The sequence below is a fragment of the Neofelis nebulosa genome, chromosome 1 (genome assembly GCF_028018385.1).
Source record: "Neofelis nebulosa isolate mNeoNeb1 chromosome 1, mNeoNeb1.pri, whole genome shotgun sequence".
Taxonomy (NCBI): domain Eukaryota; kingdom Metazoa; phylum Chordata; class Mammalia; order Carnivora; family Felidae; genus Neofelis; species Neofelis nebulosa.
In genome coordinates this window covers 130,268,925-130,292,870 of record NC_080782.1, presented here as the reverse complement: position 1 = coordinate 130,292,870, position 23,946 = coordinate 130,268,925, and the positions used below count along the sequence as shown (strand labels likewise).

General features: G+C 48.6%; 1 protein-coding gene across 6 annotated transcripts in view; it reads right to left on the bottom strand.

The window, feature by feature from the left end:
- Positions 1 to 16,947: 16,947 nt before the first annotated feature.
- FSTL4 (follistatin like 4) overlaps positions 16,948 to 23,946 on the bottom strand; it is a 584,589-nt gene continuing 577,590 nt past the window's right edge. For all 6 annotated transcript variants that reach the window (XM_058736382.1, XM_058736366.1, XM_058736397.1 and 3 more), the window contains 2 exons: positions 20,353 to 20,462; positions 16,948 to 18,304 (listed from right to left, as the gene is read on the bottom strand). In XM_058736382.1, the coding sequence (XP_058592365.1) occupies positions 17,602 to 18,304; positions 20,353 to 20,462 (813 nt within the window). In that variant the 3' untranslated portion in view covers positions 16,948 to 17,601. The remainder of the gene's footprint in view (positions 18,305 to 20,352; positions 20,463 to 23,946) is intronic.

The window sequence follows — 23,946 nt, the reverse complement described above, 5'->3', positions numbered from 1 at the left end:
CAATTCTTGTATACTTATGAAGGGCTGTTTTGTGACCCAGTATGTGATCTATCTTGGAGAATGTTCCATGTGCACTCAAGAAGAAAGTATATTCTGTTGTTTGGGATGCAGAGTTCTAAATATACCTGTCAAGTCCATCTGATCCAATGTATCATTCAGGGCCCTTGTTTCTTTATTGACCGTGTGTCTAGATGATCTATCCATTTCTGTAAGTGGGGTGTTAAAGTCCCCTGCAATTACCACATTCTTATCAATAAGGTTGCTTGTGTTTGTGAGTAATTGTTTTATATATTTAGGGGCTCCTGTATTCGGCACATAGACATTTAAATTGTTAGCTCTTCCTGATGGATAGACCCTGTAATTATTATATAATGCCCTTCTTCATCTCTTGTTACAGCCTTTAATTTAAAGTCTAGTTTGTCTGATATAAGTATGGCTACTCAAGCTTTCTTTTGACTTCCAGTAGCATGATAAATAGTTCTCCATCCCCTCACTTTCTATCTGAAGGTGTCCTCAGGTCTAAAATGAGTCTCTTGTAGACAGCAAATAGATGGGTCTTGTTTTTTATCCATTCTGATACCCTATGTCTTTTGGTTGGTGCATTTAGTCCATTTACGTTCAGTGTTATTATAGAAAGATAGGGGTTTAGAGTCATTGTGATGTCTGTATGTTTCATGCTTGTAGCGATGTCTCTGGTACTTTGTCTTACAGGATCCCCCTTAGGATCTCTGGTAGGGCTGGTTTAGTGGTGACGAATTCCTTCAGTTTTTGTTTGTTTGGGAAGACCTTTATCTCTCCTTCTATTCTAAATGACAGACTTGCTGGATAAAGGATTCTCGGCTGCATATTTTTTCTGTTCATCACATTGAAGATTTCCTGCCATTTCTTTCTGGCCTGCCAAGTTTCATTAGAGAGATCGGTCATGAGTCTTATAGGTCTCCCTTTATATGTTAGAGCGTGTTTATCCCTAGCTGCTTTCAGAATTTTGTCTTTATCCTTGTATTTTGCCAGTTTCACTATGATATGTCGTGCAGAAGATCGATTCAAGTTACGTCTGAAGAGAGTTCTCTGTGCCTCTTGGATTTCAATGCCTTTTTCCTTCTCCAGATCAGGGAACATCTCAGCTATGATTTCTTCAAGTACCCCTTCAGCACCTTTCCCTCTCTCTTCCTCCTCTGGAATACCAATTATGTGTAGATTATTTCTCTTTAGTGCATCACTTAGTTCTCTAATTTTCCCCTCATACTCCTGGATTTTTTTATCTCTCTTTTTCTCAGCTTCCTCTTTTTCCATAATTTTATCCTCTAGTTCACCTATTCTCTCCTCTGCCTCTTCAATCCAAGCCATGGTCGTTTCCATTTTATTTTGCAGCTCGTTTATAGCAGTTTTTAGCTCCTCCTGACTGTTCCTTAGTCCCTTGATCTCTGTAGCAATAGATTCTCTGCTGTCCTCTATACTGTTTTCAAGCCCAGCGATTAATTTTATGACTATTATTCTAAATTCACTTTCTGTTATATTGTTTAAATCCTTTTTGATCAGTTCGTTAGCTGTTGTTATTTTGTGGAGATTCTTTTCAGGGGAATTCTTCTGTTTGGTCATTTTGGATAGTCCCTGGAGTGGTACGGGACTGCGGGGCACTTCCCCTGTGCTGTCTTGAATAACTTGTGTTGGTGGGTGGGGCCACAGTCAGACCTGATGTCTGCCCCCAGCCCACTGCTGGGGCCACAGTCAGACTGGTGTGTACCTTCTCTTCCCCTCTTCTAGGGGCAGGATTCACTGTGGGGTGGTGTGGCCCGTCTGGGCTACTTGCACACTGCTAGGCTTGTGGTGCTGGGAATCTGGCGTATTAGCTGGGGTGGATCGACAAGGTGCACAGGGCGGGGAGGGGCAGGCTCAGCTCACTTATCCTTCGGTGATCCGCTTCGGGAGGGGCCCTGCGGTACCAGGAGGGAGTGAGACCCGCTGCCGGAGGGATGGATCCGCAGAAGCACAGCGTTGGGTGTCTGCGCGGTGCAAGCAAGCTCCCTGGCAGGAAGTGGTTCCCTTTGGGATTTTGGCTGGGGGATGGGCGAGGGAGATGGCGCTGGCAAGCGCCTTTGTTCCCCACCAAGCTGTGCTCTGTCGTCCGTGGCTCAACAACTCTCCCTCCCGTTATCCTCCAGCCCTCCTGCTCTCCGAGCAGAGATGTTAACTTATAACCTTCCAGATGTTAAGTCCCGCTTGCTGTCCAAACACACTCCATCCGGCCCCTCCCGCTTTTGCCAGCCAGACTCGGGGGCTCTGCTTGGCGGGCGGGCCACCCCTCCGCCCCGGCTCCCTCAGGCCAGTCCGTGTAGCGCGCACCGCCTCTCCACCCTTCCTACCCTCTTCCGTGGGCCTCTCATCTACGCTTGGAGAATCCGTTCTGCTAGTCTTCTGGCTGTTTTCTGGGTTATTTAGGCAGGTGTAGGTGGAATCTAAGTGATCAGCAGGATGTGGTGAGCCCAGCGTCTTCCTACGCTGCCATCTTCCCCCACCCTCAATAATTCCTAATTAGTATCAGGTGGTTAACTACCAAAAGAGGTTGAAGAGGATTTTATAGGATCCCAGAGAACGACACGCAAAGAAGTTGTTCACACCCTCGTACAGAGGAAGAGTGGACAGTGAAGGAACAGGGGACCTAGGAAGCCGTGCCCCATCCCTCCATGGAGGCTAGCATTCAAATGCCTTCGAGGAGGGCACGGGTACTCTAGGGACACAGGGCCTTCCTAGTGCTGAAGAAACTTGTCAGAGGCAGTGAGCCACAGCTGCTTTGCCAGGTGGGGAGACAGCTGCCTGAGGGTGTATCTGGAACTATAGCAGAAGGGGTTCCTAGGCTGTGGCTGTGTGGGCTGGGACTCCTGCATTCCAGGTGAGAACATGGCGTCCTGCCGTGTCCCTGCCAGTGCAGGGGGCCTATGTGTGAGGGCTGCTGACATGAGCACTGGTGAGTTGTTCCCACACCAGTCCTCTACTTAGTGAAAATGAAGGGGAAACTGGACTCCGAAGGCAAAGTGCCATCTTGCCACTCCTGACCCCCACTGTCTCCAGAGCTCTCTGGAGATAAATCGTAACACTGAGGTGGGTGGCACGGAGTTCACTCCGGGATCACAATGCAGGCGAAGGAGGGGGTGGGAAATAATAAACTCCTCACTGTCATACAGTCTTAAGGGAAGGTGTATTACGGTTCTCCAGAGAAACAGAACCACCAGAAGAATGTATGTGTGAATGTGGGTTGGTGGCTATCTCTGTTTCTGTCTGTCTGTCTGAGGGAATTGGCTCACGTGATGGTGGAGGCTGGTGAGTCGAAAATCCGTGGGCAGGTAGGCTGGCAGGCTGGAGAGTGGGAGGCATTTATGCCACAGTTCGAGTCCAAAGGCCGTTTGCTGGCAGAATTCCCTCTCTTTCTAAGGAGGTCACTTCTTTTTCTTCCATCCATCCTGCCTTCCTGCCTTCATTCATTCATTCATTCATTCATTCATTATTTTAGAGATAGAGCACAAGTAGAGGAGAGGGGGAGAGAGAGAATCTCAAGCAGGCTACACACTGAGCATGGAGCCTGATGTGGGACCCCCATCCCATGACCTGAGCCAAAATCTAGAGTCAGACCCTCAAGGGACTGAGCCACCCAGGTGCCCCATAAGGAGGTCACTTTTTTTCTATCAAAGCTTTCGGCTGATTGTATGAAGACCACCTACACTGTGGGTAATCTGCTTGTTTCATTCAAGTGATTTAAATGTTAATGTCATGAAAAATAGCTTCATAGAAACATCTAGGATAATGTTTGTCTGGGTACCATGACCTAGTCAGGTTGACAATAAAATGAACAGTCACAGAAGGCTCTCAGTCTTTCACCATTAAATGTGGTGTTAGCTGTAAGGTTTTAGCAGGTGCCCTTTATCAGGCTGAGGATGCTTCTTTCTCTTCCTTCTTTGCTAAGAGTTTTTTTGTTTTTGTCATGGTCAAGTGTGGAATTTTATCAAGTTCTTTTTCTGCTTCTATTGACATGATCACATGCTTTTTCTGTTTTTACTCTGTTAGTATGGTAAATTATATTGATTTTCAAATGAAAATCCAATCTTGCTTTTTGGGACAAGTTCTACTTGCTCGTGATATATTATTCTATTTATATATTATTGGATTAAGATTGTTAAAATGTTTCTAAGGAAATTTGTATCTGTATTCTTGTCCTTGAGAGATAGTACTGTGTGTGTGTGTGTGTGTGTGTGTGTTTTCCTTGTAATTTTTTTGGTCTTATTTGGTATCTCGATAATGTTTGCCTCACAAAATCAGTCAGGAAGTGTCGTCCCCTCCCCCATATTTTTCTGAAAGAATTTTTGTAGAATTGGTACCATTTCTTAAATATTTGGCAGAATGTACCAATGAAATGATTTGGCCTAGGATTTTCTTTGTGGAATGTTTCCATTTGTGAATTTATTTTCTTCAATAGATGTAGAGTTCTACAGGTAGTCTGTTTCTTCTTGAGTGACCTTTGGTAGTTTGTCCTTTTCAACTTTGATAATTGGAATACCGGAGACGTAAATGTGACTTTATATCAATATTTCCAATCCATATTTATATTATAGGGTTTTTCATGAACTTTTTTGAGACTACATTTGTATCTCTTTTCTTGTGTGTTAACATAAATCCTGTGGTAGTTTTTAACATTGTTCACCGATAAGTTTTCAGCTGCGTGTGGATGTGTGAGACACTGAACTTCCTGACCCTTTCAGTGGGATATGCCCCCTTGACGTAGTTCTGGCCAATGAAGTGTAAGGAGAAACAGCGTATTTTCACTTCCAGGCTAGATCACTTAATGCATGAGTCTGGCTTCCATTCTCTTTTTCCCAGCCTCAGCAAGTGTAGAAACGTATTGAGATGGAGTATTTATCAGTCTTGGTCCTTGAGAAACTATAACGAGCAGAGCATTCTGACAGTGTCTCCTTGAATGTATGGCATGTGCAAGAAATAAATCTTGTTGTTTGAGTCCGCTGAGGTGTGAAGTTGATAGTTAGTGCAGCAAAATCTCCTGTCCTGATTGATACTGTTTCTTCTTAGCTTTATCCTGCTTACTACATAACATAGCTTCAGAATAACACTACAAATAATGTTAATAATAATATATGATTATTAAATTATATATGATCCACATAGTATTCTAATATTATTAGTGATAACACTACTGGGTGAGGCTTAATGTTTTTTTTTGCAGTTCATGTAGCTCTTAATATGACCTACTACTACTGAGCCTCACGAAATGACTGTGTCCCAAGTACCTTGAAATGATTATTGTCTTTCTGGAATTATGTTACCCATTTTGTATATTGCTGAGACATCCTTAAACTGAATTTGAGGCTTAAGGTTTTTTTGAGCCACATGGGTGATTTGAGTTTGGTGTGCAGACATGATTACCAGCTCTTAGCCCTTCTGCTCACCACCCCCAGCGCTAAGGTAACTTCCTCAGAATTCTCTGGGGCTTGGGCAGGAACCAGCCAGTAGACTTATAGTTCACCCTTAGCTGAGGGTTTAGCCCTTTGAGGCCCCAGCCCCCTGTGAGAGAGGGTTCCCACCAGACTCTCACCTTGGGTAGGTCCTGCCCATGTGCCCCCGAGGCTGTCAGAGTGAAATCTTGACTTGGCTCTGGGAGACCAGTGCTCTCATGACACTGGTAGCCTCAAGGCCCTGCTTCCATCAGTGGGTTCTCACTCTCTTCTCACCTCCTTGGTGTTCAAGAAGGTGTTCTCTTGAAAAATTTTTTTCTTTGTATTTTTTTTTTAAACAGTGTTTTTAACATTTTTTAAAAATTAAATTTATTGTCAGATTGGTTTCCATACAGCACCCAGTGCTCATCCCAAAAGGTGCCCTCCTCAGTGCCCATCACCCACCCTCCCTTCCCTCCCTCCCACCCCCCATCAACCCTCAGTTTGTTCTCAGTTTTTAAGACTCTCTCATGGTTTGGCTCCCTCCCTCTCTAACCATTTTTTTCCTTCCTTCCCCTACCCCATGGTCTTCTGTTAAGTTTGTCAGGATCCACATAAAAGTGAAACCATATGGTATCTGTCTTTCTCTGTATGACTTATTTCACTTAGCATAACACTCTCCAGTTCTATCCACGTTGCTACAAAAGGCCATATTTCCTTCTTTCTCATTGCCACGTAGTACTCCATTGTGTATACAAACCACAATTTCTTTATCCATTCATCAGTTGATGGACATTTAGGCTCTTTCCATAATTTGGCTATTGTTGAGAGTGCTGCTATAAACATGGGGTACAAGTGCCCCTAGGCATCAGCACTCCCGTATGCCTTGGGTAAATTCCTAGCAGTGCTATTGCTGGGTCATAGGGTAGGTCTATTTTTGATTTTTTGAGGAACCTCCACACTGTTTCCCAGAGTGGTTGCACCAATTTGCATGCCCACCAACAGTGCAAGAGGGTTCCCGTTTCTCCACATCCTTTCCAGCATCTATAGTCTCCTGATTTGTTCATTTTAGCCACTCTGGCGTGAGGTGGTATCTGAGTGTGGTTTTGATTTGTATTTCCCTGATGAGGAGTGAAGTTGAGGACCTTTTCATGTGCCTGTTGGCCATCTGGATGTCATCTTTAGAGAAGTGTCTATTCATGTTTTCTGCCCGTTTCCTCACTGGATTATTTGTTTTTTGGGTGTGGAGTTTGGTGAGTTCTTTATAGATTTTGGATACTAGCCCTTTGTCCGGTATGTCATTTGCAAATATCTTTTCGCATTCTGTCAGTTTCCTTTTAGTTTTGCTGATTGTTTCCATTGCAGTGCAGAAGCTTTTTATCTTCATGAGGTCCCAATAGTTCATTTTTGCTTTTAATTCCCTTGCCTTTGGGGATGTGTCAAGTAGGAAATTGCTGTGGCTGAGGTCAGAGAGGTGTTTTTCCTGCTTTCTTTTCTAGGGTTTTGATGGTTTCCTGTCTCACATTCAGGTCCTTTATCCATTTTGAGTTTATTTTTGTGAATGGTATAAGAAAGTGGTCTAGTTTCAACTTTCTGCGTGTTGCTGTCCAGTTCTCCCAGCACCATTTGTTAAAGAGACTTTTTTCCATTGGATGTTCTTTTCTGCTTTGTCAAAGATTAGTTAGCCATACTTTTGTGGGTCCAATTCTGGAGTCTCTATTATGTCCATTGGCCTATGTGTCTGTTTTTGTGCCAGTACCATGCTGTTATTTATTTTTGAGAGGGAGAGACAGAGTGTGAGTGGGGGAGGGGCAGAGAGAGAGGGAGACACAGAATCTGGAGGCTCCAGGCTTTGAGCTGTCAGCACAGAGCCCGATGTGGGGCTCAAACTTACGAACTGTGAGATCATGACCTGAGCTGAAGTCAGTCGCTTAACCAACTGAGCCACCCAGATGCCCTTAAAAAACGTTTTTAATGTTTATTTATTTTGAGAGAGAGAGAGAAAGGGAGAGAACGAGCGCATGAGATGGGGAGGGGCAGAGAGAGAGAGAGAGGGAGACACAGATTCCAAAGCAGGCTCCAGGCTCTGAGCTGTCAGCACAGAGCCTGGCTTGGGGCTTGAACTCATGAACCATGGGATCATGACCTGAGTTGAAGTCAGACACTCAACTGACTGAGCTGGCCAGGCGCCCCTATTTTTTTTTTGTTGTTGTTGAGAAAGACAGAGTGTAAGCAGGGGAGGGGGCAAGGAGAGAGGGAGAATCTCAAGCAGTCTCTTCACTGTCAGCACAGAGCCTGACGTGGGGCTTGGACTCAAAAACCAAGAGATCATAACCTGAGCCGAAATCAAGACTGGCATGCTTAACTGACTGAGCTACCCAGGCACTCTGCCCCCTCTGTATTTTTAATGTTAGAATTGTTTGGGGTCATTGGCTCCACCATATCTCCAGGGAGGGAAGCCTGACAATTGTTTCTGAGGTAGGGGCTGAGGAGGCGTTCCTCTGTGATTCTGTCATCTTCCTGTCACTGTTGTGTGTGGCTTCCTTCCTTCAGTTACTTGGGAAGGAATAGGCACATTCAGCCCTGTCATCGTTGCCTATGCCTGGGCGATGAGAGTTTCCTTCACGGGGCCCCTAGTTGCTGAACACATGTGTGCTTCTTGGCCTTGCCTGTCCCCGTACCACCACCTCTTCCTTGCACATATGCAGCTCATGAGTGGGTGTCACCATCAGCTTTTTCTTCTCTTTTTTAAAAGATTTATTTGTTTTGAGAGAGAGAGAGCATGCAAGGGAGGGGAGGAAAGAGAGGGAGAGAGAATCCCAAGCAGGCTTTGCACTCTCAGAGTAGTTACCTAGCAGTATGTGAGCAAGGGTTGATTGAGATTGCCCTGGAGCTTTCAGAAAGCTTGATCAATGGGGCTGTGCCTCCTTTTGAGGTTTCCCCAGGCTCTCTGTGAGTCAGGTTCTCTTTCTTGTGCCCCAGGGTTACCGAAAGTTTCCTCGTTGTAGGTCTGCCTGAGGCGGTGTGTTCTACCCACTGGACACGGTGTGAGTCCTATTGGTTGTCACCTCTCATCTCTTCTTCCTGGGCTGCTCCCAGCTGGTCCCTGTGCTGACCAACACCTCTTGTCTGGTAACCGGACTTCACTTCAGCAGGAAGCTCTGGCTGGAGAAGATGGGCTTAAGTGGCCAGCTGCCTTGGAGAAGTGGGAACTGAGGATACAAACATGTTTTCTTGGGACAGATAAGATAACTTTGTGCACATAAAGATGTTATCTGTCTAGACTCGAATATAATGCAGTGTACTATTGATTGCATAAAAAAACATTAGTTTTTACAACTTTGTAATGATTTTAGATTCAGGCATAGCCAGGCCAGGCTCTTAGAATTGTGGCTCTGGGATCTTCTGTTAGCTAGCCTCCTTTTTTCTTTCCTGGCCCACCGGCCCCTGCATATTGGGGTATTTGGACCCAAGTCTTCTGAGTGTTCCTTCTCAGCCCCCTGGGGTCTGGGAATGCCCTTTTTCTCAGATCCCTCTCTCATGTATGGATATTCCCCTTCCTCTCAGAAACTCATTCTCCATCCTTGACTGGGTATGTCACCACCCCGCTTTATGCAGACCCAACTCATTTGGACACCCCTCTTTTACTTGTCTCTGTAGCCCATTATAGAAGCTTATCTCTGGTCCTCAGAATCCTAGGGCTCTGTGCTCATAGGAAAGGATCCGTACGACAGCGATGTATCAGCCTTTGCCTCCTCTAGGGGCGTCTGCTTTGTCTCTCTCTGCGCTGACAGTCCTTTGTGACTCCCTGTGGACAGCCTTCCCTGGAGCACAGTGATCCCAGCTTCGGGCCTCTGGTCCTGGACGCCCCATCACTGTTAATGGTAGCATCTCTCTTTCCTTCTTCCTCTTTAGCCTCGACATTGAGCACCCAGGAGCCCGGCTGGAAAGATGATTTCCAGAGCCCCAAGGATGCTCTCTAAAGGGTGCTCTCTATCTCCATAACAACACAGTGCCCTCCCAGGCCTTTCCTTCACCTCAGCCTTCTGCGTTTAGTGGCCTCCATTCATGTGGCTGTCTTGCCCATGCTGCCACTGTGCTGCTCTCTCCTGGGTCAGCGGGCAGGCTCTCACTCCACTGGTCCTTACTCGGACCCCCCATTTGAACCCGTGGCTTCCAATGCATTGCATCCAAAAAGCCTCTCTGAACCAAGGCCCCTGCATGTCCCCTCAAGGATCCCGAGTGCCAGTGTTTATTATTGGATCCATTTGATTGTCCTTACTGTGGCCTCCATGTTGGTCGGCCCTGGGTTCAGAGACAGTTTTGGGAAAATGGTGGTTGAACAGGAGAATGGATACGTGGTGAAGCTTGGGAAGGTGTGCTGGTTGTGGGCAGAGCTAAGGACCCTGTCCCCCTCCTGGGCCTCCCAAAGCTGGCTGCATGGGGCTGGCCCCACACGTTGTATGTCTCTTGAAGTAGCCTCTGTTCAGGCTGCTGAGGAGGGAACGGGCAGGACACAGTAGAGATGAAAACTTCTGCCACCACCTGTCTGGGGCAGGTCTTGTTGCCGGCTACATCTTTGCTATCCCCCTCTCCTCCAATCCCAGTGCCTGCTATCTTGGGGCTTGTGAGGACAAAAGAGATGACCAGAGTGTGTGCGGGGAAGAGCCCAGCCTCTGCAGGCAGCAAGCAAGCTGACAATTGCAATCTGCTCTCTACCCAGAGTTTTTGGGTTCCAGTGCATTTTCTGTTTCCTGAGGGGACAGGGCAGACCCCAAATCTTGAGGGCTCTTCTGGGCAGCTGGCTTTGGAGGTTATAGCAGAGCAAACCCCCTACCATATGTGGGCTGTGCCATCAGGGGGTTTGTGAGGTCATGGGCCTGGAGCACCTGTGGCTCTGACTTTTGTGGAGATGGGTACCACAGGTACCCTCGGGTTCAGTGGTTTAGTGGTTGAGAGAGTGTATTTTGGCTTTATAGACTTGAATTTGAATCTGGCTCTTTTGCTCTGAGCTTTCATTTCCTCTTCTATGAGTTGGGGATAACACCAACCCTTGCCTTGTGTAGATAATGGTAACTTTTATAAGTGGTTCTCGGGCACCTGGGTGACTCAGTTGGTTGAGCATCCGAATTCGGCTCAGGTCATGATCTCACGGTTCATGAGTTGGAGCCCCACATTGGGCTCTGTCTGACAGCTCGGAGCCTGGAGTCTGTTCTGGGTTCTGTGTCTCCTGCTCTTCCTTCCCCTCCTGTACTCACTCACTCACTCACCTCTCTCTTTCAAAAATAAAAAAAAAATTAAAAATTTATAAACAAAACAAAACAAAAACTGGTTCTTATTATTGTTTATTGCAGTGTCTGGCACATAGCAAGTTATTCTTCCAAGAGAGAAGATGAGCATCATCACATCGTCTTGTTTATGTCATTGTGATGATTAACTTTATGTGTCAACTTGGCTGGATCATGGTGCCCAGATAGATACTTGGTCAGACACTCTTCTAGGTCCTTCTGTGAAAGTAGTTTTTGTCACTAGGTTATCATTTAAAGCAGTATACTTTGAATAAAGCAGGTATCCTCTGTTGTGTGGGTGGGCCTCATGTAATCAGTTAAAGGCCTTAAGATAGGAGACTGACCTCCCCAGAAGAATTCAGCCAACAAATGGCCTTTGGACTCAAACTACAAGCCTTCCCTGGGTCTCCAGCTGACAGCCTACCCAGCAGATAGATAGATAGATAGATAGATAGATAGATAAATAAAGCTCTCTCTCCTTCTTTCCCCCACCTACATGCGTGCATGAGCGTGCGCACACACACACACACACACACAAACACACACATTATTGGTTCTATTTCTCTGGAGAATCTGCACTCATAGTCATGGGGCAGTGGACACGGAACTCACCAAGGGCAAGAATCATGTCTTCTTTGTCAAGCCCTCTTTCCCCTGTACCTAGCACAGTGCTAGCCCATGGCAGGTGCTCTGCCCTGGTAACTTGGTGATTACTGAGCACTTTATATGTTCTACCTCCTAGCTGCAAAGTGTACCTCAATGAGAACAAGAGTTACTGGAGTCAAGTGTGTGAGTTAGAGGTAGAGACTGTGGCAAGTTGTGCAAGTCTCCCAGGGCAGGTGAAGAGAAGTTTTGATCCAGATGTTGGTTGTACATTTGGAGACCCGAAATTTGAACATGGGGGAAGGGACTACCATGCTCAAGGGCCTGCCTTTGCTCAGCAGCACTTCGGAGCAGGCCAGAGGAGAGGCCGTTTCCCTTGGCCCTTCCAGAACCTGCTGTGGTGATGGGGAATGGGGAGAACCATGTGCGTGGTCCTGCCTTAGCCCCTTCTCGCTTCACCAACTGCACAGAGACTGGCAGCAACAGACGGTAACTTTTCTCAAGTTTTATTGTAAAATCCTCCGAAAAAGAGCATTTACACTGACAATACTTAATGATAATTTGTGAATCGTCTTTATATCAAGTGGTACTGCAGTTACACGGTGTGTTCAATACTGTGCAATACGTTAAAGTAAACACAAACTTATTTCAAATGCCAGGTACGGTTACTGTGTTGGTACAAAGTTCTAAAGTTGATGTATTAAAAATAATTTATATATATCGTATAAACAAGGAAAAATTCACATGTATCGTAAGTACAGGAGGCCTTTTGAGAAATACTGGTGATTACAGAAAATAGATTTTGGTGTCTACACAACTGCTCAAAATAATATATCTGCCTTGACGTAAGAGCTCTGAAAGTTTTCTGAGGCGGGGGAGGAGGAGAATCTTAATGGGACAAAGGGTGTGCATGTGACTTCGTATCTTGAAGGCCATTCAGCTACACTATAGCATGAAACACTGTGTGTGTGACCACTGCAGCAACACTCCATGGCCACTTCTGTTTTGAGGCCATCTCACAGGGCCTTCAGAAAGTATGAGCAGGAGGGGGAACCGTGGGGGGGGGGGGTGACGGGGCCAGGCCAGAAATGGGGGCTGCCCAGCCACAGGGGCTGCTGTGGGGTCTGGGGTGGTGGCTTATGGACCTGTCGTCCTGCACCTCTGAAGCAGCCGAAGTATCTTAACTGACTCTTAAACGGATGGCAGATGTCACGCTGGGCTGCAGACAAGGGTTTGGATTTAGGGAATTTTCTCTAAAAGAGAAAGCACTTGGGCCCCGTGATCAGCAGAGACTAGTTGAGCTTCTTTACAAATGAAGCTCTGATCTTGGCAGGCAGCTGTGTTCACCACTATACCACCAACGACCGCCGTGAAGCTCTGATCTTGGCAGGCGAATGTGGTAACTATGGAAACTCGCTAGGAAGCTCCGATCTTGAAGAGTGTGTCCCCAAAGGGCAGCATTCTCTGATCCTGCCCTGGTGACATGTGGAGAGGCCACCATGCTTGGGGTAGGGGCGAATCAACAGTTAGTGCTTTGTGCAGTGCAGGCTAAGCCTTCTAGAGCCCTCTGGGGCATGGTCCACCTTCTCTAGGGCCACAGGGGAAACAGATGGTCCCATATTGGTCAAGATGAGCTTGGAAAGGGTGTGTGTGTGTGTGTGCGTGCGTGTGCGTGTGAATTGTGGGTTTGTCTAAGAAAAACAAAAAGTACAGGTTCAACACTTTGGTGCCGGCTCAGGAAGACTCACTCTCAGTTTTGGAGGCCAATTCCTGCTCTTCCCATACTTTCTATAATTTCACACACTGTGTTTGGTTTAATCCCCACTGCTTCCTACAGCTCCAGAGAATGTGTGAGACCATGCTTGCTGGGCTCCTGCTGCCGGCTGTGTGGCTGTGCCTAAAGCCTGCAGGCCTGCATAAGATGCTCAGATTCTCAAGTAACTTGGCAGGTAATCTGGTGAAGAGAGAAGCAGGAAGTGGCCTGTGCTGCATGAGGGATTTGGGGTCCTGTAGTCAGACCTCGAGAATAGGCACCATGTATTTTCTCCTTTGAATCTTTTAAGCCGCTCTCTATTCTGTAATCTCTATGATTTTGGACAGAAGCCATGGCAGCTAGTAACTTTGTCAAACAAAACTCCTCTGCCTCTGTGCTCCTCTGGGAGCAAATAGTAGTATGTGGCCCTGGGAGTGACTTCTTACTTGGACTTCCAAAGCTAGCTAGCAGCATGGGCAAAGGCCATTGTGGGGAGCTGGTGTGACAGTAAGGTCAGTTGTCCCTTGAACTGTAGGAGCTGTGGCACAGCACACGTGCAGGAGACCTGAAGCATAGGAGGGGAGCCAGAAAGGCTGAGAGTGAAGTGGGAAGGAGGGAGGTGTGGCTTGGGCCCTCTAAGGGACGAAGCTTGGCCAAGACGTCATGGTCTCTATTCCTGTCTGACAGTTTCTGTTTGACAACAGTTGACTTCTCTGACACCTGTGAGCTTTCTCTGGTCTTGGTTACCTCGTTTGGAAGGTCTGCGAGCTAGGGTGTGGAGGTTGTGATTCTGGGCGGCCAAGGGCTGTGTCCCAGTGGGTTCTGACTGCACGTGGAACAGGACCTGGGGTTCTGGGTGGGCAAGGACAGCAAAGGATTTCATGTCATTGTTGTTGGCCCACGTCACCATCCAGCTTCCTGGGTGGGGGCAGCTGTCAGAGGAGCTGGGTACAGGGAGGAGAAGGTGAGGTAGACCAGTAGTGCACGGGAGGGAGGGCAAGTGGCCTCAGCAATCCAAGGGACTTGGTTCTGGAGAGAAGGGCCCAGGACAGGGCTGTGGGATTTGGTGATGAGGGTGGTTCAGCATCCACGGTGTCTGAATGAAACACACAGTGAGAAATGAATTGATGATGTTGCAGCCTCTGGTAGAAAAATACAGCCAGAATGGATCTGTTGCACATCTCTGTTCTGGATTCTCCTTTAGTTCACAGGTTATTGGTCAACAGAAAAGAAGGTGTGGCCACACAAAGCCAACTTCAGGCTGCTCTCCTAAATGGAGTCTCAGCAATTAGGTTCCCTAGGTCAACAGGCAGTTCTCTGCTTTTTTCAGGGTTAAGAGCTGTCCTCGGGAGCCCTCCTTGGAGCTGGGAGCCCTTTTCTGCACAGAGCAGTGGGAAAGACAGCAGGTGGCAGGGGTGAGGTGGGAGGGGGCATGCAGGGGCTGAGCTTCTGTCTCTGTTCATGATGCGTCTAGATTCAAGTTTCTGCATCTTGTGGTTGGGGATTAGTTGTTGGCCCCACCCACACTTCACAGGTCCTTCCAGCTACTTCCAGGGGCTTGGGGAAGGTATAGTGAGACGCTTGAATTGACTGGGAGACCTAGGGAAGAAGCCTGGGCCAGCCCCAGGCAGAGTTTGTTGGGCAGGATTGCTGGGGTGGGGATGGTGGCATTTGCCACACAGCACGTTGTCCACACCCAGGTATCCTGTGCAGATGGTCCGTGCGGCCACCTGCAAGCAGACACTTCCCTCTTACTACTACCACTCGGTAGAAGGCTGGGTAGGCTTTCAGACCCACTGCCTCCATGCAGGGTTTTGCTCACTGGGGCGGAAGGAACACCAGCCCCTCCATTTCAAATCCTTAATATCAGCAAAGGTGTAGGTTATTTGTGAGTTGTTATGAAAAAAAAATACTATGTTGAATTTTTGTGAAATTAATTTTATTTCAAAATTCAGTAAATTTTGAAATAGTTCATTATGAACGTGTCATTGTTAAGATGAAGTGCTTCTTTAAAGTGAAGTATCGGTTGTTAGGTGATCTTGTGTGTTTGTCAGAGGGCTGCGGCTGGTCGGCAGCAAGGCTCACCTGCTGTGGTAACTTCTTACACCAGTGACTTTGGGACCGTGTTCCTCTGAGCTTCTGGGGCTGGAAGGGGGGTGGGGGGCAACCTGGCCAGCCTTTCCTCTGCCTCCCACCCAGCAGTTCGGCTAGTTGCTGTGATGAGAAAGCATTTACTTTCTTGCCTTTGTGAATGTGCAGATTGCACTGTTTTCAGGCCTACGATTTCCTGCTCTGATTCAACAGTGTGTGGAATGCTGGGCCAGAGCCCTAAGCTGGCATCTCCAGTTAATTGCACAGTGAGTTAGCCAGAGGCAGAAATGCTTTTCAGACACACTTAGAAACAGAAGGAATGAGGCAAAGGAACGGATGCTGCAGTCTCCCAGATCACAAGGCCTGCTGGGATTGGACTGGTCTTTGACTTAGGAACCCATGACCCCGAGGGGCTTATGTCCTGACCTGGTAGGTGGTAGGCTCTTCCTCAGGTAGGCTCAGACTTTCTCTGCCAGGGGTTGCCATCATCTGGAAGATTATTCCAAAGGGAGAAGTTGGTGAAAGTGGAGAACTGCAGTGATAAATGTGGAAGTCTGGAAGTGAATGTGTCAAGAGATTGGGGCAGGAAGAAGAAAGGGTGAGAGGTGTCACCCATCCATCCCAGCTCTTGGGAAACTGAGTATGCAGCTTTTGAAGTCCATCCTTTCAACCTGTAGCTATAGCTCAAGTACATGTAACGAAATCTAAAGTATCTATGTACATACCTAGGCACACTCTTGGGAGTTGGAGGGGACAGGCGTTGGATGGACCAAGATACGTGAGACAACAGGACTGGCTGATTTCAGGAAATCAAGTTGGGGTCAGGTAGGTTGGGCATTCAGGTGAGTGTGCAAGGGAGCTGTATTTACAGCAAGGCAGGGTCTGTGTCTTCCTTTCCCTGAAAGCAGCCAGTGATCAGAGCGGGAAAAGCATGGCCATGTTGGCGGGTGAAGTGGTCTGCCCTAGGTGAGGTGTCCATGATGAGACCATCTCTTCCAACTTCACGTGACTTGAAAACCGATCATCCAGGCCAGAAAGCATACAAGTGTGTTTTGGTGAATGAGGCGAGGGAGAAGGAAAGGGGTGTGCCGGGAGACCCAAAGCTGACATTCTCCAACATGAGCTGTCTTCCTGGGGCCAGCTGGGTTGTACTCCCTCGATGCCCCCCTGACAGCCCAGCATTGTCTGAGATATTTGGGAATCATGAAGCATTGGCAGCCCACACCCTCCCACCACTGGCTCCCCCTTTCCCTCTGCCTTCTGATTGTGGGTTTTGCAGTGTGTATTATTGGGGACAGAAGGGTCCACGTGTAAGAAAAGACTGAAATGTGCTGTGCCGTGATGATGCAATGACGGGCATGCTAGAGCTGAGTGCAAGGGCCGCAGGCAGAAAAGAAATTGATTTTTGAAAGGGATCGCCTACAGAAGCCACTTGGACCCCACACGTGTCTTTGTGTTGCACCAGGAGGTCACTCTTCTGTAGGCCACCCCTGTGGCAAGCCCAGTCTGCTCTGAATCTGGGGAACTGGGCCCGGCTCATAAAACATCCCCGTTCAGTGGTAAAAAGCAGGCACACAGGGTTTGTCCTGGTCTCTTTGCGTCCCGGCCCAGAACAAAGTCTTTGCCACTGTGGTGACTAGATCTGTACTCAGGGTGTCCGTGGTATAGAGGACCGTTATTCCTGGATGATCACTGTTCTTTCTGGGTGTGGGGTGGTGACTCTCAGAGACTTGGCCTAAGGCAGGGACGAACAGAGCAGACCTCGGAGAGCATCTTTCTGCTTACTAGCATTTGAGATTATAAAAAATTATCTTTTAATCAAAATTTCCAAAATAAAGTAAGTGATTTCCCCATCCCCCAAGACGCAAGAAGTCTGGCTGGATCTCCCTCAGGCTTACACCAAGTCACATGGAAAAAAAGCATGAAGCGGCTGCGCAGGAGAAAAGAAGGTCCGGAATGAGGGCAGACGTGGCTCTCATGCCTGGAGCGAAAGCCAGGGCTCGCACTGAGTTTCCAGGCCCGGCTTCGGGGCCACTCCATCGGGGGGAGGTGGGCTGGACCCAGCTGTGACGGACAATGAGTACATGAAGGCAACCGACACAAGTGTCAGCCTGGAAAGCAGGAGCTCTTGGTTCCGCAGCGTTCCCCAGGAAACATGGCGTGTAGCTGGGCACAGAAATGATTCCTTTACACAGCAGCGTGTGTTCTCACCGTAGCTCAAGGCATAAATCATACTTCCCAACGAAAAACCCCAATCTGGTTAGCAGCGCATACCTTATACTAGGAAACTTGCAAGGAGGCCAGTGTTGAACCACAGAGCAGATACAGGTTTTGCTTTTGTCCGTGAAAATGTACAGGGCGCCTGCTTGGGGCTGCGGTGTGAGGACTCGACAGTGCTTGGTGGCCCAGGGCTCTGCCCTGGGCTCCTTCATACCTCGCCCACCCACACCACTGTGGTCCCACGCTTTACGCCCGACACCTCACACCGCAGAGCGTTTTGTCTCCCGTTGACGAGAAACAGCGACTCTTGGGCGGGGATGAGCAGGAACTGTCCGAAGAGCCCGCTGTCCCTCACGATCCTGCGGGGCCCTCCCCAAGGCCATGCGGGCCCCGTGGGCGGCTCCTTCAAGTTCTTGAGCATGCCCGTCTTCCCCGTGGACAGCTCCAGGAACAGCAGGTCTGGCTCTGTCTCGAGGGGGGCGTAGATGTAGTACTGATCGCCGTGGGTGAAGGAGTGCTGGAAGGCCACGTCGGAGATGCCCTGGCTTATTGTCAGGCTAGAGAGAGTCTGGATCTCCCCCTGCAGCGTGATCTCCTGCACGTGCAGCTGGGGGCTGGTGGCAGCAGTGCTGACCACAAAGCGCCCGTCGGGGGACACGTGTGGGGTGCCAGTCACGTCACCATTGGGGCCGAGCACGGAGTCCGTGACGCTGTCGAGCAGCAGCTGGGGGGCAGCAGAAGCGGGGCCATCCTGTTGGCACTGGATGAAGAAGTAGCCGCCCAGGTGGGTGTGGGCCATGGCCTGTGGTACACAGCCGTGGCTCTGCAAGCTGATGGTCTTGAGCAGCACCAGTGTTTCCAGGTCAACTTTGTGAACTGCGGGCTCAGACTTGTTGAAGATGAAGCCGAACCTGCGAAGGGAAGAACTGAGGTCAGGAGGGGCTCTGTCATTCCTCTAAAGGATTGCATCCATTCTCTTCCCTTTATCCTAATCCTTCAGTGCGCTAACAGCTTCTTAATTAGATGTACCATCCTGCAGGGCCTGGCTTCTTCAGTCATTCATCTACGAGGTGAAAATGAAGGCAGCCGCATTACAAATGCTCCTCGATTTCTGCTCTCATAACACGCACTCATCTCTAGAAATGGTAAAGGAGGAGCATACAAGTGCCGTCAATAGCTTCTCCCTTTGGGATGCCTTCACATCAGCTCCCCTGAGGCCTGCTGCCAGCTGGGAAGTGGGGGCCTGTGCCTGGAGGGAAAAGAGCCCCCGATCGCCTGCCAGGAGGAGGACGGCAGAGGTGGGCTTGCTGCTACTGTCCTCTGGACTAATCAGATTCTGAGCAGGCCCTGCAAGCCAACTCGCTTCCTCCAGCGCTCCCTCCCCCCGGGGAGAGGAAGGTGGAGGGGCAGCCTCTCCTGTGTCGGTTATGATCCCTGATCCCCTGGGGGAGGAAGCTTGGGCAGGGGGGCTGAGGACAGCTTTTACCTTTGCAGCCAGATGGCCTTGGCGTGGCCTTGCTGCCCTGCCCACTGCAGAGCCCGGTGTCTGGACGGCCTCTTAGAGCCTCTGCCATGCGGAAGAGGGCGGTTCCTTCTGAGGGCTTTTGGGAGGACTGGATCAAAGCTTGAGGGGAAGGGCCCAGCAGGCGGTAGCCACTCACATCTGGGCTTGGTGAAATTCCCCTCTGGGGGTGGGTGGCAAGCTGCCAGAAGGCCTGACCCCAGGCAGGACTTGGCTTTGACCTGAGAGCCTCTGCCTCAATCGCTGACTGAGAGAGGCCTTTTGGTGCTGTGGATGCCTATGGGAAGAAGAGAAACATCTCTTCCACACTTCTCTTTTGAATACCTGAGTCTCTGAGTGGGGGAAATGCCCACTTAAAAGCATCTTTAAAGCATTCTTAAAGATATCAAGCATGGAAAGAGCATGAAACTCTGGTAAAGAACTTGAATGTAAAACGCCACACCCAGGTGCCGCAGAGCCTGTAAATGTGCTAGACTCCCACCTGAATTCAGCTTCTTTGGGGGTTTTTCACCCTTGAGCAACCACCAGAATCTTAGAGGCTCCTCCCAGGTGCTGTCTACACGGTAGGGTTCATAAAGGAGCTGTTTTCTTTCTTGGGCTTGGATCAGTGGGTGGGCCTAGTTTTGCAAGTCCAGCTTCAATATATAACAATGAGTCCTTTCTTCCTGGAGAAAGGGACTTGATGTCAGGCAAAAGAAAGGCACGACCTTCCGGTCTCCGTGACTTTATAAAGGGGCAGGCTGAGTCTTCTGCAGTGGTGACTTTACAGTAGGTGTTAGGGGTTGTCTGAAATGAACAGGCAGGGGGAACAGCCAGGTTGAGCTGAGGTTTGCAGGTGAGACCATAGGCCACCATTTTTAGGCTGTTCTGGATGGTTCTGGCTGTTCTGGCTGTTCTGAATGAACAAGAGGCCTTGTTCCCTGGCTGGCCCTCTCCATGGCTGCTCTGGGGGCTTCTGGAAAACCCATGGGCAGTGGGCAGCAGAGAATAAGGAACTAAAAAGAGACTTGGCCTCGTATTTCATCTGACTCTTCCTGGATGTGTAAACTTGGCCTCTGTTTTAACTTCTCTAATCCTTGGTTTCTGCATGTGTAAAAAGGGGTCAAGACCACTTCTACTAGTTTCTTTGTGTCTAACAAGGAGAGGGTGGCCCATTAACCACTATTGTTTCCTTTTCTCTATAGTCCTCACCTTGGGGATGAGACTTTCTGTCCTCAGTGGGCCTCTGAGGGCCATAGGAGCTCGGTGCCTTCCTTAACTAAGGCACTTAAGGACTAGTGATGGGTCCATTTCTGTCCCCTCATGATGGAGCCCAAGGCCAGCTCAGGATGAGTGACAGAGACACAGAAGGAGCAGGTCTCACAGTGGGCAAATGCACCACATGCCGGGCTGAGTTGGATTATGGGGGCTCCTTAGGGCATCGTGGGCCTGTCTCACCTGATATGGTTGATGATGAGGTTTGTTGGAGGAATGAAGAAGTCATCCACTCCTGCAAACGGTGTGCGGATAAGGTGCTGGCCCTGGCCGGTGCTGGCTTCTGTGATCACCTATAACACAGAGGGAGGGTCCTTGTGAGGGCCCACCCAGGTAGGGGTGGGAAAACTGGAACCACCTGCACATGCTGGTAAGGCCCCTCAGCAGACAGGCTACTTCAGAGAGAGATGCCCCCAGTGTGAGAGAGGGGGGCAGGAGCAGAGCAGGGACTCCCCCTTTGGGGGAGAGGGGCAGTACAGGTATGGATGCCTGAATCACTCCCTCCTGTGCAGGCAGGTCTGACCCAAAACTGGGCCCACACATCACCAGCCCCTGATGGCACAGTGGGGACCACGTTGGAGCTTCTGAGAGAGGTCCCCAGAAGAGAAAGATCACTCTGCTCAGAGACCACCTCCCCTACAACTGAGAATCCCATCTTCTCAGCACCCAGGCCACCCTGGGAAGAGAGGGAGTGAGCTTTTCAGTCATGAAAATGTTAAATGGTGCAAGTATTTACTGCTTCCTTATTTTCCTTTGATGCCAGGTGTGTGGGCCCATTTGTTGGGCATCTCTATCATAGACTGCTCACAGAGGTGTTCTTTTTTTTTTTTTTTTTCCAACGTTTTTTATTTATTTTTGGGACAGAGAGAGACAGAGCATGAACGGGGGAGGGGCAGAGAGAGAGGGAGACACAGAATCGGAAACAGGCTCCAGGCTCCGAGCCATCAGCCTAGAGCCTGACGCGGGGCTCGAACTCACGGACCGCGAGATCGTGACCTGGCTGAAGTCGGACGCTTAACCAACTGCGCCACCCAGGCGCCCCTCACAGAGGTGTTCTATGGGAATTGTGACTCCATGGTTTATTGGAGAAAGCAGGAATCCTGCAGAAATGCCATTCAAAGATGCTGCTCAAGCCATTTAGATGCCTTGCAGTTAGAATGCTGGGGATGGGGTCTAGTTGCACAACGGACCTGCTGTGAGAAATCAAGAGTCAGGCCCCGTGTTTTGTACACATTGGTAGTGACAGAGCATAGCTGCCTCTGTTTCCCTTTCTTCTTTTGTACCACTTTCTCTGTGGGGTTGGCAGGAGGCAGCCGGAGCCATTCTCTGCTGTGGACAGTTCCTGCTGGGCCTGTGTCAGGGAAGGGCACGGTGGCAGTGCAGAACAGAGCCGAGTGATGTCGGAGATTAGGTGGGAAGAGAGCAGTGTGGAGGTCCTGCAGGAAAGCCCGCTGTGGTCAGGTTGAGCACGTGTCTATCAGCTAACACAGCCTTGGGCATGGCCAGGCCAGAGACACCATGCTCAACAACCTGTGTCCCCTTTCCTTCTTCATGTGCTTGTCAGCCTCCAATTTCTAGGCCATTGCCCTGAAACGTGGGTGGCCCACAGCCAGATGAGGCTGAAGGCCCACAAGGTCAAGCCCAGACCCTCTGAGCTGCGGGAGGGGGGGGGGGGGCTAGACTGTGAACACAAAGCTGAGACACTTTCTCTGATCTTGATCATATGGCTGTGCTTACACGGTCCAGACTTCTGCAGCCTGAGGCTGAGGACAGTCTCTGTTGGGGCTTCGGTAACTCACATGGCTTGGAGTTCTGGATGCTTTTATCTTTTAAGAATAGGACTGCCTTCTGGCTCTTGCTTTTATGGGGAAACAAACAACACCTGGCCTGCCTCCTCAGGCAGGGTTGAAGTTTGAGTCTTTTCTGGATCATGCTTCCTGGGGGGTGGAAGTGGGAGGGGGTAAGCAGAGAGGATGCCAGACAGGAATGAGGAGGGCTGTGATTTTCAGCCTTGGGGCAGCTCTAAAGTTGTCACACCGCATTAGGTTATTTTTCTGTGATTTTTTAGAATGGCCAAATGATACTTCCATGGCAAGTCCATGGAAAAACACTCTTGGTACTGGGCATGAAAATATCAGCATTAGGAAACTGGATCATGGGAGTGTCTAGGGGAAAATGCCAGAGAATTCCAAGAAGCCACACAATCACTGCTTGATCGCAGGCCTGTCATTTTAGCTTCTAATAGAGATGGAAAATTACAGGCTGTCAGCGGTCAGTGTCACTCACGCTTCACCACTCTGACACCCTATATTCAGAGGTTACTTCATCAAAACGCAGTACCACGGGCCATTGAACTCATGTGGGTGTGACTGCCTCATTTGTCTGACGAGTTGTGAGTTCCTTCTTGGCCTTGCATCCTGGCACGTTCCCCCGCATGTTAGTGTCCAAAAGATAATTGTCCAACTCCTTAATTTTGCTGCTCTGTGGGCTTGCTTCAGGAGCCCACATATGGAGACGTACATATGTGGCTAGATATCAGGAAATGTCACTTGATAGTTCACGTGGGGTCCTGAAGGCTGAGCATCTCTCTAAGAGGGTAGACAAAAACCAGGTGAAAAGGGAGGCTCAGCTGGGGGGTGTGGGGTTCTGGGACTGGTGGGCCAAGGAGTGATACGGAGGATTCAAGAAGGTGCCAGCCAACACTGGCTTCTGAGGGAAGGGCTTCATTTATAGAAACACCTTCATGTAGTCCAAGCAAAGTTCTGTTTAACCAGTTCCTTAGTGTTGGATATTGAAAACAAAGTTTTTGTCCATACCCATGGACAAAACTTCCATAGCCTTTGGAAGTCAAGTTGCTTGATTCAAAAAAGCATTGTTTTGAGGCTTTTGGTTCTCCTTTCCAAATTGTGCACCCCAAGGGCTGGGCCAGTTGACATTTCCAGGAGTTTTTGCGAGTAGTGGTTTCTTTAACCCTAGCCCGTAGGGATGAAGGTAGGTTTATTCAATGTGGTCCCTTTCTTGTTACAGTGCAATGCCTAGACTCTGCACTTGGGATGCTGGACGTTGTGACCTAATTCCTGATTGTAATAGTTGTGTTTGGCCATTTAGGCAAACTTTGCTCTTGGTTTTTGGGAAATAGGGTTCATTATATTTAAGAAATTGCCTTTTTGTTCGTGTTTTTAATTATTTCATTGAGAATGTCTGCTGTATTTAATTCAGTGCCTTTTCAGGATTTATTGAAAATAATAGTTTTTTTTCCCCCTTTTGTTAAGAGAATGTTGACTGATTTCCTGAGAGTGAACCATCATCATATTCTGGGACTTTGTTCCCTGCATTTAGATGCACTGCTGGACTCTGTTTTTAATACCATGCTTAGAATTTTGCTTCTGTATTCCTAAGTGATATTAGCCTACAGCTTTGTTTTTTTTACACAATTTTTAGTCAATTTTCATAATTAAAATTTGCTGGCTATTTAAAACAAAGAAGCTGCACATTATCCTCCCTGTGGTCGGAGATAGTTAAATAATATTAAAAATATATTTTGAAGGTTTGATAAAGTTCAACTGTTTTTCTGTGGTAGCTCTTCAATCTTTAAAAAAACCCTGTAATTATTATTCTATTATGGGCTTCTGTTAGGTCATTGTTTACTCCCAGCGTGGGGCTTACCCTCATGACTCCGAAATCAAGAGTTGCACGCTCTACTGATGGAGCTGGCCAGGTGGCTACATTTTGTAAGCTATCATCCACTTATTTTAGGTTTTAAAATTTGCTGCCCCA